The sequence below is a fragment of the Apodemus sylvaticus genome, chromosome 2, assembly GCF_947179515.1.
Source record: "Apodemus sylvaticus chromosome 2, mApoSyl1.1, whole genome shotgun sequence".
NCBI classification, from domain to species: Eukaryota; Metazoa; Chordata; class Mammalia; order Rodentia; family Muridae; genus Apodemus; species Apodemus sylvaticus.
Window position 1 is genome coordinate 47268173 of NC_067473.1, and position 16830 is coordinate 47285002.

Consider the following 16830-nt stretch of genomic DNA (forward strand, 5'->3'; position numbering starts at 1 on the left):
ACAGAGAAAGACTCTAATTTGACTTTGGCCTCCTATTGTACACACAGGCACACACACCTACACACAAGCATAAATACATCCTAATTAGGGTCAGAGTATGAGCTGTCTAAATGTGATAAATAAAATGGAATGCATGTTAGGAGACCTCACAAAAAGAATGATTTGTTTTTATATTATTGAAAAAAAGGATAGGTATGAACCTATCAGGGGATTCATTTCAAAACCTGACAGCACTCTGAATGCAAAAAGCCTAAAACTCTCTGGTTATTGTTTAAGTTGTTTAACTAGCAACAAGTGTGTCATATTTTAAATGAATTAATTTCTAAGGCTGGCTTATCATTTGGCTGTATTATTCATTACTCACCTGTTAATTATTAATTTTAGGATAACTTATTGATAGGACACAATTCAGTCTCAAACAGATGCTGTGAACCCACTATGTAAAACTGCTTTAGTGTATGATACTAGTGGGTAGGAGGCAAAGGGTTAGGTTCCCAGTTTTGTTTCCAACTGTGGGCGGAGGAAATCTTTTTTGTTGTTGTTGTTTTGTTTTTTTAGAGACAGGGTTTCTCTATGTAGCCCTGGCTGTCCTGGAACTCACTCTGTAGACCAGGCTGGCCTGGAACTCAGAAATCCGCCTGCCTCTGCCTCCCAGTGCTGGGATTTAAGGCATGCGCCACCACCGCCCAGCGAGGAATTCTTTTGAGGTCAGAGGCTAGAGAGTCCCCCTGGATAAAGTCCAGGGATGCAAAGAACTTGAACCCCACTGGCTGCCTGTTGGGAATATCCAGTGAGAAGCTGGGAGCTTTGGTGAAAGGCCAACCACAGTGAGCAGTCTGAGAACTCCTAGGTTCTGGGCAAAGCTCTGCACAGACCTTGCCTGCCCCTGCCTAGCTGTAGAGGTTTCAGGTCAGCCTCTCTGCACTCGGAGACTCCTGGACAAAACGCACCCCATGACAGCTGCTCCACCCTATTCCACAGGATTCCAAAGGAGCAGACTAAACCCCATTTAGGAAACACCTTAGGAGATAAGGAATAGAATTAAGTTGTTGGTCAAATCTGATTTTCATGTATATAGTTACATGGAGGGAAAATACTTGGAAATCTGTTACCAAACAGGCACTGAAAGAGCCGTAGAAGATGTCTGGTGAACTGACTCCAACTGGCCCTGCTCACGGGGATCCACAGGTCTCCCAGCAGGGCTGAAACCTTTAATGCTGCTAAGCTATTATTTCTCATATTAATAGTACCTTTTTACTGGCTCACTATTATTATGAAATATAATTTAACATGGCAGATGAACAGCATACATATTTTCATTTCTAGAATTCAACCATTTCGCATGCTATGTACTACAGAGATATCTGAGTCATCAGCAATGACTCCGAGTGTCTCCACACAGTGGGAGGCACTGACTTAGATTACCAGGGCACAGAATGCTCTTGGTTCCTTTGGCAAGTCCCTGAGATTTAAGAGTTAAACTTAGGAACTACGATATTATCCTCTTTATTTTCTCCCAACACTACCAGTTTTGGGCAGACATCAATTGCAGAACCATTACAGAAATCTTGATTTAGTCAAATAAATGTAATAAAAACAAATTCTTATTTGATGCAAAGGAAAGACATCTTTATTCCCCACCTCCCTTAGAATGCAGTTAGACTGATCTCCCTTCTTTGACTCTGTCTACACTCAGAGGTTCTGGGGCACAGCAGTGATCTCTTCCACAGATGATCAGTGCTAGCTCATGTCTTCATGTTCAGTCTTTGTCCCTGGCACGGTCGGGGCGGGGTGGAGGTGTCTGGGACTATTCAAGCAACTTCGGCCACTCTTATTTCTTATTGTAGCATCCATGAAGAGAAAGACATATACAGCAAAAAGAGAGAAAAGTCTTCTAGTTCCTGGAACATGCTGTATGCTTTTATGTCTAATTTGAAACCCTGCTAGTCTCTAAGCACTTTAGATAAATAGCAGTCTCTAGTGTCGGAGCTCTACAGGCAAACTGCAGTGAACTTGTCACCACCAGCTAAAAGCCCTCTCAGAACTCTTGCCTTTCTAAGTGCTTGCCAGATGACAGAAATGCCCTTCTTCCCTGCTGGCCACCTGCCGAGTTTCCCCTTGACTTGGATGTCAGATGTAGTGTGTGACTTTAACTAGCTTGCCCCAGCTGAAACCGGAGAGTATTTCCATCAGGTTACCATTCCTACTTTACTGCCTTTGTATCCATTTGTAATTATTTACTACAATTATTTATACGCAAACCAAAATCCCTTCCTTGCTTTTCATGCGGGCTTGTCTCCTGGATGGATGAGGAGTCCTTCAGCAAATCTTATAGGGAACAGGCAGGTATAAAGTACATCTTAGGGAACAGGCAGGTGGACAAATCAAAGGCTTCTCAGTAGTGAATTCCGGGATCTTCATCTATACTGAGCTGAATCACAGCTAGACTTTCCTTTATGCTAACACATTATAGACCACACTGTAGTATCCTGAATTCTAGTCCCTTTCTAAGAGACACAGGTGGATAAATCCCTACCCAATGCACAACTTTGTTTTGTTCAAATTAACCAACATGTCCTACCCATCTCTTGAACCAGAAATTAGCTCTGCCTTGTTGTTGTTGTTGTTGTTGTATATTAGGTTTAAAAGTCCAGACCCTCTTAGTGGAATGCATTTTTTACACTGCTAAGTTTGTTGCTAAACTCAAGTGAATCACTTCAGCAACCCATTCTCCTCAAAGTAATAAAAAACAACAGAGTCTCTGCCAACAGCTAGTATTTGAATGCTAAAATTTGGCTTTGGAAGTCTTAAAAAGCATTAAGCTAAGAAAAATATACATTTTTGAAAATTCATTTTATCTAATAGTTCAGAGTTGGCTATAATGGCACATGACTTGAATCCCAGCAAAGGCTGGTGAATCTTTGTGAGTTCGAGGCCAGCCTGGTCTACAGAGTGAGTTCTAGGATAGCCATAGCAACATAGTGAGACTGTCTTGAAAACAAAACAAAACAAAACAAAACAAAACAAAACAAAAGAACAACAGCAAAAAGAGCTCAGACTTGGGTTCTGAACTGGTTTCTCGCCAGTACTGGAGAGAAAGAACCTTAGCAGCAACAATTGCTGTGTTAGGCCATGGCAGGGCCTGGCTGAGAAGAGGCTCACTTCTTGGTTTCCCAAGAACTCTTTCACTCCTGTACTGATTTAGTTTCCGCCCACTTTTATACTAGATGAACCTCACATGCCTCCATCAAAATGTGCCCATCCTTCTGAGTTATATCTGATATAACCTTTAGCTTTTATATATTCTGTGAAAGGCTAACCATTTTTAGAGATCTGAACACCAGGTAGGAGTACAAATCTACAGAAAAAAACATTTAAGAAATATTCTTCACAATTCAGATATGGTGTGACAGGGCCCGGCAGTGCAGTTTCCTCCACCTTGTATTCTTGCTGAGGCTGTTTTGGAACTAACTAGAATTTGATCTCCTTAATGGAGAATCCTGTGGAAATTACACAATTTTGTTCTAGGACTCAAGGCCAAGATGCCTCAGTTAATTCTCCTTAGCGTCTGTTAAACTGCCTGTTTGTGGAAACCTTCCGGTGCAGTGTTGAATGGATAATAAGATGTGGTATCCTCCCCACCCCCACTTCCATCTTTAAAAGCATGTATGGGATGACACTTAGATCCTGAGAACCTGAGCATAGTCCCAGAGAGCTGTAATAAAGACGTCCAAATGTCTATAAACTGTGTCTAAGTGGTTCCTTTGGGTGCATTCCCCATAATAACATGATATCAATCCAATCAATAACCAACACATTCATTGCTAAGACAGTTAGATTAACTGAATTCCCATTCATGTAGATGCTAATAGTTTTGCAATATAATCAACTCACTTAGGCCAGTTTTGTTTTGCTTTTTTTTTTTGAGAAAACTCCATGCGAATGTCTGATACCTTGGTTTCTCTCACATACAGACAGAGGTGATACATTGCAATGAAGTCCAATGATCAGAGGGAAGAACATTTTAAACACTCACCCACTGTGCTTCATATGAGGTGGTTTATCCATGCGCACTGCCAATTTGATCTTTAAGTCCGAGTCCTGACTGTTCTTGGGCACTATCATTCGGTGTAATTCTGCTGTCTTGGAGCTATTAGAAGTTGGGTATAATACCACCTATAAGCAACAAGAAAGAATACCTCTGAGTATGATACAGAGTCCTTGGCAATTGGAACTAAAACCTTCTTGTGCATTTTCCTACATGAAAAGAAGATTTTAATGCACAAGTATGTGTGTGTGTGTGTGTGTGTGTGTGTGTGTGTGTGTGATGGTCCCCTGTGCTACCCCACCATAGCAGGTGGATTTTCCATACAGATTTGTTTTTGACAAGTATGCATTTTCATATTATCACATAATGAGTGTTCTTTCTGTGTCACTTCATAATGAATTAACAGCACAATATGTGGCATTTGAGCTGACAGTTGAAAACTACTTAATGGACACCTATAATTTCAACATTACCCTAAACCACTCAGGGCACAGAAGTTCAGAAAGAAAAATTCTTTGAAATTACAGCAGCAAACACAAAAAGCAAAACCAATTATCGAAGCTGTACAAATATGTCTTGTATTTTAATATCTTCGTTGTAAAATGGTGCTAAAGGAAATCAACTCAATTACAGGTAGAGAAGAATGCTCATAACATGTTGTCACTCCTAGATCAGTACCAAACAAAGACTGTATTCCTGACTGCCTATTTTCAGAGGTATCAAGATGTCATTATAACTGAAACAAAGTAATATCCTAATCAAAGTACCAAATTAACATGTGATTATCTGATAACACCTCACTTTCCTAAGAAGTCTGCTCCTCTGATGTTGTATGCCATATCATGGAAATAACCCTTCTCCCTTTCCCACCATCTACATCATTCTGAACACAGCTAGAGCTAAGATTTAGCGGGCATGCTGCAAAAGAAGGGCTATAGTCCAAAAGACAAAGCAGACATGAGGCATGACCTAAGACTCATCTGTATCCTAAAGCATCAGGAAAAATATATGAACCCAAAGTTTAGTTATAAACTGAAAAAAAATCATAAACATGGTCAGGTCAGTGATAATATTTTTTTAATACAAAGATTTTTTGGTAAGATTTATTTAATTTATTTATATGCGTACACTGTCACTGTCTTCAGGCACACCTGCAGAGGAAGAGGGCATCAGATCTCATTACAGATGGTTGTGAGCCACCATGTGGTTGCTGAGAATTGAACTCAGGACCTCTGGAAGAGCAGCCGGTGCCCTTAACCGCTGAGCCATCTCTCCAGCCCCCAGTAATAATATTTTTAAAGCAAGAACAAAGGGTGTTTTTCACCCTCCAAAGTTGTATTTTTTAAAAATCCTAAATGTAAGTGAATGTATTCAGAAAAAATCTATAAGCAAGGCTTTCTTTTTCTCTAGGAAGCATAGCATAACCATAAAATGTCTCAACTGATTCTCAGCTTGCTAGCTTCTAACTGTACATGCTATGCTGAGTCTTTGTTCAAGTCTATCCTAAAGGCCTTGTGAAATTTAGAATGTCTACAGACTCCAGCATACAAATGACATCCAAGAAGAGGCAACAGGGTATTCTAGATGTTTTCAGGATTATGACCACACTCTGAAATTCATCCATTTCAACTGCTAGAGTAGCCAATGAGATACTAAACAGTTTGAGCTAAAACAAAAACAAAAACACGTGGGTAGCTTTTGGTTCAAAACAGTAGACAAAGAAATACCATAATCAAATACAAGGAGACATAAAAATCAGAGGCTAAGGCAGAGCATCATTATAATATTCCTAGCAAGTCTGGAATGTGCTCCCACATTCCCACTCTTCTTCCTTAAAACATTAATTTGGCATAAGTTACCTGTAAATTGTTAATTCTGTGTTTATAGAAAATGTCCCAATTTTAAATCACATTTTGGGGGTGGATGGGTACTTCTGACTGAAGCCAGCAGCAGGATTTATTGTTCAGCTTGCTCTTCAGTGAAAAACGTTTATTTCACTTGTGAGGAACACAGTGAGACAGAAAAACGTGGGTGGCTAGGCAGCATGAAGCAGCTCAGGGGCTTTGATCCCAGAATGGCCAGTGCTGTTAGCATCACCTTCCAAGGCGCCAGATACTGATTTTGTTAATCTTGTGACATATCTGTCACCATATGTTTGACTTGTTTGGTTGTGTTACATCCACTCCAGATTCTGTTAAGCAAGGTGTCCTTTCCTCATTGAACAGCCTACACTCTTTTGTCAGGAATAAACTGGCCATAAGCCTGGAGGAATAGCTCAGCAGTTGAGTACCTGTCAGACATAGACAAAGCCTGGAATTTCATTCGTAGCTTCACAAAAAGGAATGATACAGAGATGGATGCTCTCAGCCAACCACTGGACTGAGCACAGGGTCCCCAATGGAGGAGCTAGAGGTAGGACCCAAGGAGCTAAAGGAGCTTGCAGCCCCATAGGAGGAACAGCAATATGAACCAACCAGTACTCCCCACCCCCAGAGTGCCCAGGGACTAAACCACCAACCAAAGAGTACACATGGAGGGACCCATGGCTCCAGCTGACTATGTAGCAGAGGATGGCCTTCTGAGACATCAAAAGAAGGAGAGGCCCTTGGTCCTGAGGAGGCTCCATGCCCCAGTGTAGGGGATGCCAGGACAGGGAAGCAGGAGTGGGTGGGTTGGTGAGCAGGGAGAAGGGGGATAGGACAGGGGATAACATTGGAAAATGTAAATGAAGAAAATATATAATTAAAAAATTCATTTATACATATATTAAAAAAATGTAAAGACAGCTGGGAATGTTGGCTAAAGCCTATAACATCATCATTCAAGAGGCAGAGGCAGGAAGACCGCACCCAAGTTGGAGGCTAGCCATGACTACATAGTGATTTTCAGGCCAGACAGGTTGACACAGCAAGATCTTGCCTAAAGAAACAATACACACAAAACCAAAGTTGCACAAATGACCACAAGCGAAAGGAATTTGTTGTGATAGACAGTTCTGTTGCCAGCCCATATTCCTATCCTTTAGGGGCACTGGCCTTTTGATTTCAAAGTCCAGAAATGGCTTTTGTTTTTCTGGACAAATGGTCCAGAAAATGGTTAAAAGTATAATCATTGACATGTGTAAAAATAGAGTTACATTCATAGGAAATATATGTTTTTAGAGAAGGACCCATGCAAATTGTCTCTGAATTGTTTTAATATTGGTTGGCAGATAATCCTTGGATTTCTTAGTTGAACAAAAAGAGAAGCACTCCTTGAGGGACTTGGTGATGAATATTGGTCTTGAGCTAGAGGTCAGCAAGGAAGAGGCTCCCAAGGTGCAGAGAGCTCTGAGGGCCACACGGATTATAGGGCAGTGGCTCTTTCCAGTCCACAGCACTGGCCTAACAAGAGGTCTTGACCACTTCTAGTAGAAGCAGTCTTCACAGAGCCTAGTGGCTGAATTTGATTGCTGTTCCTGGACAGGCACTTCTTATGTTTTTCATCTTTCTTTCTTTTTTGAAAAAATAGCTATTTTGTTTATTTCCATTTCAAATGTTATCCCCTTCCTAGTTCTCACCTCTGCAAGCCCCTATCCCATCCCCCTCCTCCTGCTTCTATGAGGGTGCTCCCCATCCACTCACTCCCACCTCACCACCCTGGCATTCCCCTCCACTGGGGCATCCAGTCTTCACAGGACCAAGGGCCTTTCCTCCCATGGAGGTCAGATAAGGTCATCTTCTGCTACATATGCAGATGGAGCCATGGGTCCCTCCACATAGACTCTTTGTTTGGTGGTTCAGTCCCTGGGAACTCTGGGTGGAGGGTGGGTCTGGATGGTTGATAATGTTGTTCTTCTATGGGGTTTTGTAAACCGCTTCAGCTCCTTCAGTCCTTTCTCTAACTCCTCCATTGGGGACCCTGTGTTCAGTTCAATGGCTGGCTGAGAGCATCCACCTCTTTATTTGTCAGGCTCTGGCAGAGCCTCTCAGGAGACAGTTCTATCAGGCTCCTGTTAGTAGGCACATCTTGGCATCCACAATAGTGTCCAGGTTTGGTGGCTGTGTATGGGATGGATCCCCAGGTGGGGCAGTCTGTGGATGGCCTCTCCTTCAGTCTCTTCTCCACACTTTGGTTTGGCTCTCCTTTTCTTTCTCTTCTGGCAGACTGAGGTTTGTGCTAGGGCAGGATGGAGGGGGAAGAGAAGGTGTGGTGGCGGCATGGACTTTGTCATTGGTTAAAAGAGCTCAAAGTAAACCCCCATGCAGATGTTGGACCGGGTGAAATGAAGAGACAGGAAGCTGTGCTATTTTCCCTGAGTGAATATGAATGTTTCCCACAAACGGAGCAGGGGGTGATGGTGGTACTGAAGTCATGTGGGAGCTGGATGCTAAGCGTGGTGGATCTGGTAACTGGGATTCATCCATTCTCTAGCAGATAACTACTGCTGGGGAGCAGCAAGTCAGCAGGGAGCCGTGCTTCCTGGTTTCCTTTGCATCTCAGTGTTAAAAGTTCTAGCTAAGGACAAGAGCAGAGAGTGCAACATCACCTGATGACGTAAGGTGGTGAAGATACGCTTTCTTTATTCTTCTCTGCCCACCAAATGCAGAGAAACACTGACGGCCACAGGAAGTGGGAGACATGCAATGGGAGAAACTAACTCCCTACGGACGGTATGAAAGAAAGGCCCGCTCCTGTGTGAATTCTGAAATGTGCTCCCCAGCTTGTTACAGGCAGCATTTAATAGTCTTATCTTAAATAGTAAGATAGCATTTTGCTTCATGAAATTTTCCCTGTAAATATATGCTTAAAGAATTGCTTTTCATGATAAGTTAAGTCAAATTCAGAAGTTCATTAGTTCAATAGTACAAAAGTTATCCTAAGTTCAGTGATTCATGAGTTAAGTCAAATTCAATAGCTCAATAGTTCATACACAAGGAGGCATGTCTTATGTTGGTCATCATAATGACCAGAATATTTAGCATATATGAAAATATATATTTTTACATTCTAAATATATACCTAAATTAGATTCTAGTTCTGTACAAAACAATTAGCTTCACTTACAACATTTTTGTTATTTGCTGTTTATTCCTTTTTTTTTTTTTTTTTTTTGGTTTTGGGGACAGGGTTTCTCTGTGTATCGCTGGCTATCCTGGAACTCACTCTGTAGATGAGGCTGGCCTTGAACTCAGAAATCTTCCTGCCTCTGCCTCCCAAGTACTGGGATTAAAGGTGTGCACCACCACTGCCCAGCCTGCTATTTATTCCTTTTAACAGCACTTTTTTTCTGTCTCTGTCTCTCTTCTAGGTTATTTTTGCCACCAACACTTTAAATGTCTTATAGTTAACATGTCACAAAAATGTTATGGTGTTTTATCCTAAGGCAGCATATCTTCTCACAATAAATGGCAACCAGACTTGCAATTTTCTTAAAAATGTGATGAAGAACACAAGATTCTAAAAGGTTAAAAACTGTCAAATTTAAAATACAAGATGAATTAAGATTTAAAATCCAAATGTCATAAACATATATTGCAGTAATACAGGGTTCATAAGGATGCTTCTCTCAGAGTCCACTAACATGGTCCTTCCAATGATTCAGATACCTTGATTAAAGAGAGATCCAAGCCATGTTCATCTCTCTATTTAACTGCTTATACTTTATGGCCAGAACACACAGGGACACACACACACACACACACACATGGACACACACACACAAAATACCACTGAATGAAGAAAAGCTAGAAGGCAGAGGGGTTAGATAAATGATTCTTGTCATATCCTAGCATTTCTTCATAGAGAGTTGTTTTACTTGGGAGTCTGAAAGAATATAAGGTTGACAAAGCAGACAACGTTGGGAGATGAGAAGCACAGGTGCACGGTGCTAGAACTCAGCAGTGCGGCCTGGGCAAAGGCTCCCAGTTGTGATGCTGGCATTCTTACCAGGGCTATAAGGTCCATTTTGTTCCCTTGTTCCCTGGATCTAGCCTTAGCGTCTAAGACTTCTCATCTGCATCACTCCTACCAGTGTATAGAGTGGACTCTCATTGCCACTATGCCGCCATAAATCACTTTATGCCCTCAAAAGTTAAGGAGAAACCTCTTTGCAACACGACTATTTTTTGAGACAAAGTATCCTGTCTCCCCGACTGGCCTCAAACTGATTATTATGGCCCTGAACTTATCTTTCTTTCTCCATCTCTGCAGTGCTGGGATTACAGGCATGCCTACTTTAAGTCATTCTGGAGACCCTGTACATGTTACATAAACACTCTACCAAGTAGGGTATATCTCAAGCCTTAGCAATTTTTAAGAATTAGGAAAATAGGACTTAATAATTGAAACGAGAAGCCAAGGACTTAGATGAAAGTCAAGAGCATGGGGCTGGCAAGTTGGTCCAGTGGTTAAGAGCTCTTGCTATTCTTACCGAGGGCGTGGGTTTCGTTCCCAGCACCAGCATGGTGACTCAGAAACAGCTGTGACTTCAGTTCTAGTGGATCACACTATTCTGCACTTTGTGGGTATCAGGAATACATATTGTATACACCCATTCATGAAGGAAAACACACACATAAAAAGAACAAAGGAAACCAAGAATGTGATATACCACATTCTATGGGGAAAACATTACCAGGGATAGGAACTAGACAACAGTAATTAGTGTCAGATGGCTACCAAGAGGCCAAATGTGGTAGGGGTCCAAGAAGCAAGCTGCCTGGCTGCGAAGCAAGGCCCCCACAGTCACTGGAGAGCTCAGTCTGAGAAAGATCAAGTGATGGCAGACAGCAATGGCTTTGGGGACAGACTATCTGAGGTATGGAGAAAGACTTCATTGAAGTCTGAAGTGAGAAAGATCAGGCAAGTTGGATACCACTATTTCTGCTAAAACCAAAACCAAAAACCAAAACCCAAAAAGATGCTGTTACAAAGGTCAGGGGGTGGGAGGCACAGTCAGCCAAGAAGGTTGAACAAGCAAGAACAAGCTAGCTAGTATCTACTGATAGACCCAGAGGGAAGACTAGTGGTTTGCTCAGGAATTCCTGTTTGTAAAATACAAACCAAAGATATTTCTAAGAAAGGGAGTGAGGAAATCCAATTGAACCAATTGATTTCCAAGAAAAATGTCCCTTTCCAGCTCAATGTAGCCCAGAGAGGATTCGTGTGCAGTCAAGTACTCTCACCTCCAACTACAGATAGACTGGTGTTAAAAATGCATCTTTGAAGCAGACCCAGAAGCAAGTACGTTTGTTATTGACAGAAGTCTTCTTTAGTATCTTCTTAATTGTTTTTCTTACAACAGACATGCTTGAAACAAGGAGAATCAGAGCAAATTCCTGATGCATTCTCTCTCTCCCGATAAGTGGGGTCTATATGGCTAACATTTTCGGTTCAACAGGCATTTTACAGTTTAGTAAAGGTACCTTGCTATGAGTTTAGGACCAGAATACACTGTGGAAGGACTACCTGAATTCCCTCCAGTTCATATATATCATTTATCAGATATTAACAATGAACATATATTTTCTCCAGGATTAGGACTCCTACAGTACAGAGGAGAAAGAGCTGATAGTTTTCCTGAGAAAAATTAGCATCCTACATCAGTAACATTTTGCAGTGTTTCATGAACTTGAGGTCACTTAGTTTAAATGATATTTCCTCTGGTTTAATATCATTCCTTCCTGTCCTACTTAGTTGAAACAAAACCACCTGTTTGTTCTGGCTAACACAATGTTCTTTTGTATACCGTAAGATTAGCACAAAGTCTCTGTCAATCTTACTGTCTGTGGGCTAGATTTAGGTTCATTTTTTTAAGGGGTAGAAAGAATCCTAAAGGTTACAACATGGAACTGATCAAGCTCCTAATCCTTCACCAAATGTGGACTTGGTGTAACAGGGAGCAACAAAGTTCCTTCCTCCTATTTCAGTTCATTTATTGTCATTTTACAAGAAAAAAAAAACTTGCTTTTGAAACAAGAAAACTTTTAAAAAGCACAGTATTTGGGCTGGAGGTGCAATTCAGTGGAAGAGCAGATTCTTAGCATGTGTAAGGCTCTAGTTCAATGCCCAGCACTGGCAACTTAGAAAAGAAATTAAAAAGAAATGTGGTTTTGTTCTAATTATATACTCTCTCTTGCAATTATTTTGTCAAATAATAGAAATGAAGAGCTTTGTTGTTTCCACAATAGGATATGGAGAGCTGGGCAAGAAAAGAAAAGTAAGGTGTGAAAACCTATTCCCTATTTTTTCTAATGCACTAAATAATGGTCTCCTGTGGGAACAGGCATTTAGCAGGTACTTAGTGCAGGAGGACTGAGTAGTGGATGCAGAACTGGTCTTTAGTACACAGGATAATTAAAATTGCAACTTCAGGTCATTTTGCTTTTTCATTTTTATCTGAAATTATATTTAAGGTATATCCAGTGATGTACACACACACACACACACACACACACACACACACACACACAAATACCTGCTTACTATAGTAGGGCTAATAGGCATATCCATCTCTTCACATTACTATTTTTGTTATTTTAAAAAATTCAAAAACAATAAATATGCACATTAGTGGAGTATCCAATGGAATATATTTAAAAAAGTAAGTGATGTTATCTGTAACAACATGGATGGAGAGGAAGGTATTGTACTATATGAAATCAACCAGTTGGAGAAAGGCAAAATTCAGATGATCTCACTTATGTATAAATCTAAGTCCTCTTCATAGAGGGAAGGTAGAGAGGGCTTCACTACAGGTTAGGAAAGAAGATGATGGGAGGAGGCAGGACATGACAGGACAGGACAGGATAGGACAGGACATGACAGGACAGGAAAGGTATTAGTTGTTGCCATAAGAACTAGTCTCCTGAGAGGATCCCCATAGTTGGTTATTTAATACCAGTGGTCAGTCCTAAATTCATATACATACATGCAACACTAAAGAGACTGAACAGTTTTGTGCTGATATATTTAGGCACAAACACATATTATATGTATGTGCAGTGTGTGTATGTGTGTGTGTGTGCCCACACATGAGAGCACACACTCGAATGTAGGGGGTTAGAAGAAGATAAGGGAAGGGGAAATAGTATAATTATATTTTAATTTATGAATGTATGTATAATTTTTAATTTTAGTTTTTAAAATTACATTGTATATAATTTTACATGTTTAATTTTGACTATTTTTGTTGTCATTTGTTTTTATTTTTTTTAAATTTATTGATATATTTATTTACATTTCAAATGATTTCCACTTTTCTGGACCCCCACTCCCCAAAAGTCTCATCAGTCCCCTTCCCTCTCCATGTTTTCCCACCCAACCCTTCCCACTTCCCTGTTCTGATTTTGTTCTATACTGCTTCACTGAGTCTTTCCAGAACAAGGGGCCACTCCTCCGTTCTTCTTGTACCTCATTTGATGTGTGGATTATGTTTTGGGTATTCCAGTTTTCTAGGTTAATATCCACTTATTAGTGAGTGCATACCATGATTCATCTTTTGAGTCTGGGTTACCTCACTTAGTATGTTCTCCAGCTCCATCCATTTGCCTAAGAATTTCATGAATTCATTGTTTCTAATGGCTGAATAGTACTCCATTGTATAGATATACCACATTTTTTGCATCCACTCCTCTGTTGAGGGATACCTGGGTTCTTTCCAACTTCTGGCAATTATAATAGGGCTGCTATGAACATAGTAGAACATGTATCCTTATTACATGCTGGGGAATCTTTTGGGTATATGCCCAGGAGTGGTATAGCAGGATCTTCTGGAAGTGAGGTGCCCAGTTTTCTGAGGAAGCGCCAGACTGATTTCCAGAGTGGTTGTACCAATTTGCAACCCCACCAGCAGTGGAGGAGTGTTCCTCTTTCTCCACATCCTCACCAACACCTGCTGTCTCCTGAATTTTTAATCTTAGCCATTATGACTGGTGTAAGGTGAAATCTCAGGGTTGTTTTGATTTGCATTTCCCTAATGACTAATGAAACTGAGCATTTTTTAAAGATGTTTCTCCGCCATCCGAAATTCTTCAGGTGAGAATTCTTTGTTTAACTCTGTACCCCATTTTTAATAGGGTTGTTTGGTTTTCTGTAGTCTAACTTCTTGAGTTCTTTATATATATTGGATATTATCCCTCTATCTGATATAGGATTGGTGATGATCTTTTCCCAATTTGTTGGTTGCCGATTTGTCCATTTGATGATGTCCTTTGCCTTACAGAAACTCTGTAATTTTATGAGGTCCCATTTGTCAATTCTTGATCTTAGAGCATATGCTATTGGTGTTCTGTTCAGAAACTTTCTCCCTGTACCGATGTCCTCAAGGGTCTTCCCCAGTTTCTTTTCTATTAGCTTCAGAGTATCTGGCTTTATGTGGAGGTCCTTGATCCATTTGGATTTGAGCTTAGTACAAGGAGACAAGGATGGATCAATTCGCATTCTTCTGCATGCTGACCTCCAGTTGAACTAGCACCATTTGTTGAAAAGGCTATCTTTTTTCCATTGGATGTGTTCAGCCGCTTTGTCAAGGATCAAGTGGCCATAGGTGTGTGGGTTCATTTCTGGATCTTCAATCCTGTTCCATTGATCTGCCTGCCTGTCACTCTACCAATACCATGCAGTTTTTAGCACTATTGCTCTGTAGTATTGCTTGAGGTCAGGGATACTGATTCCCCCAGAATTTCTTTTGTTGCTGAGAATAATTTTAGCTATACTGGGTTTTTTGTTATTCCAGATGAATTTAGTAATTGCTCTTTCTAACTCTGTGAAGAGTTGAGTTGGGATTTTGATGGGTATTGCATTGAATCTGTATATTGCTTTTGGCAAAATGGCCATTTTAACTATACTGATCCTGCCGATCCATGAGCATGGGAGGTTTTCCCATTTTTTGAGGTCTTCTTCCATTTCCTTCTTCAGAGTCTTGAAGTTCTTGTCATACAGATCTTTCACATGTTTGGTAAGAGTCACCCCAAGATAGTTTATACTGTTTGTGGCTATTGTGAAGGGGGTCATTTCCCTAATTTCTTTCTCAGCCTGCTTATCCTTTGAGTATAGGAAGGCCACTGATTTGCTTGAGTTGATTTTATAACCTGCCACTTTGCTGAAGTTGTTTATCAGCTGTAGGAGTTCTCTAGTGGAGTTTTTCGGGTTACTTAGGTAGACTATCATGTCATCTGCAAATAATGATACTTTGACTTCTTCCTTTCCAATTTGTATCCCTTTGATCTCCTTATGTTGTCGAATTGCCCGAGCTAGTACCTCAAGAAAAATATTGAAAAGATAAGGAGAAAGGGGGCAGCCCTGTCTAGTCCCTGATTTTAGTGGGATTGTTTCAAGTTTCTCTCCATTTAGTTTGATGCTGGCTACCGGTCTGCTGTCTATTGCTTTAATGATGTTTAGGTATGGGCCTTGAATTCCTGTTCTTTCCAAGACTTTAAGCATGAAAGGATGCTGAATTTTGTCCAATGCATCCAGTGAAATGACCATGTGGTTTTTTTCTTTGAGTTTGTTTATGCAGTGGATTGCAATTTCCGTATATTGAACCAACTCTGCATCCCTAGGATAAAGCCTACTTGATCATGGTGGATGATCGTTTTGATGTGTTCTTGGATTCGGTTAGCAAGAATTTTTTTTTTAATTTTTTTTATTTGATATAATTTATTTACATTTCAAATGATTTCCCCCCCACTCCCTGAAAGTCCCATAAGCCCCCTTCTCTTCCCCTGTCCTCCCACCCAACCCTTCCCACTTCCCCGTTCTGGTTTTGCTGAATACTGCTTTACTGAGTCTTTCCAGAACTAGGGGCCACTCCTCCTTTCTTCTTGTACCTCATTTGATGTGTGGATTATGTTTTGGGTATTCCAGTTTTCTAGGTTAATATCCACTTATTAGTGAGTGCATACCATGATTCACTTTTTGAGTCTGGGTTACCTCACTTAGTATGATGTTCTCTAGCTCCATCCATTTGCCTAAGAATTTCATGAATTCATTGTTTCTAATGGCTGAAGAGTACTCCATTGTGTAGATATACCACATTTTTTGCATCCACTCTTCTGTTGAGGGATACCTGGGTTCTTTCCAGCATCTGGCAATTATAAATAGGGCTGCTATGTACATAGTAGAGCATGTATCCTTATTACATGGTGGGGAATCCTCTGGGTATATGCCCAGGAGTGGTATAGCAGGATCTTCTGGAAGTGAGGTGCCCATTTTTCGGAGGAACCGGGTTGGCAAGAATTTTATTGAGTATTTTTGCATCGATGTTCATAAGGGAGATTGGTCTGAAGTTTTCTTTCTTTGTTGGATCTTTGTGTTGTTTTGGTATCAGCGTAATTGTGGCTTCGTAGAAGGAATTGGGTAGGGTTCCTTCTGTTTCTATTTTGTGGAATAGTTTGAAGAGTATTGGTGTTAGGTCTTCTTTGAAGGTCTGATAGAATTCTGCACTGAAACCATCTGGTCCTGTGCTTTTTTTGGTTGGAAGACTTTCTATGACCCCTTCTATTTCTTTAGGGGTTATGGGACTGTTTAGATGATCTATTTGGTCCTGATTTAATTTTGGTATTTGGTATCTGTCTAGGAAATTGTCCATTTCCTCCAGATTCTCCAGTTGTGTTGAGTATAGGCTTTTGTAGTAGGATCTGATGATTTTTTGGATTTCCTCAGTTTCTGTTGTAATATCTCCCTTTTCATTTCTAATTTCGTTGATTTGGATACTTTCTCTGTGCCCTTTGGTCAGTCTGACTAAGGGTTTATCTATCTTGTTGATTTTCTCAAAGAACCAGCTCCTGATTTTATTGATT

The 16830-nt window shown here is 40.6% G+C and overlaps 1 protein-coding gene across 2 annotated transcripts in view; it reads right to left on the bottom strand.

Moving 5' to 3' along the window:
* The window catches only part of Cadps2 (calcium dependent secretion activator 2), a 564078-nt gene that overhangs the window by 218782 nt on the left and 328466 nt on the right, over positions 1–16830 (bottom strand). For both annotated transcript variants that reach the window (XM_052173304.1, XM_052173303.1), the window contains exon 8: positions 4037–4176. In XM_052173304.1, coding sequence (XP_052029264.1) covers positions 4037–4176 — 140 coding nt within the window. The remainder of the gene's footprint in view (positions 1–4036; positions 4177–16830) is intronic.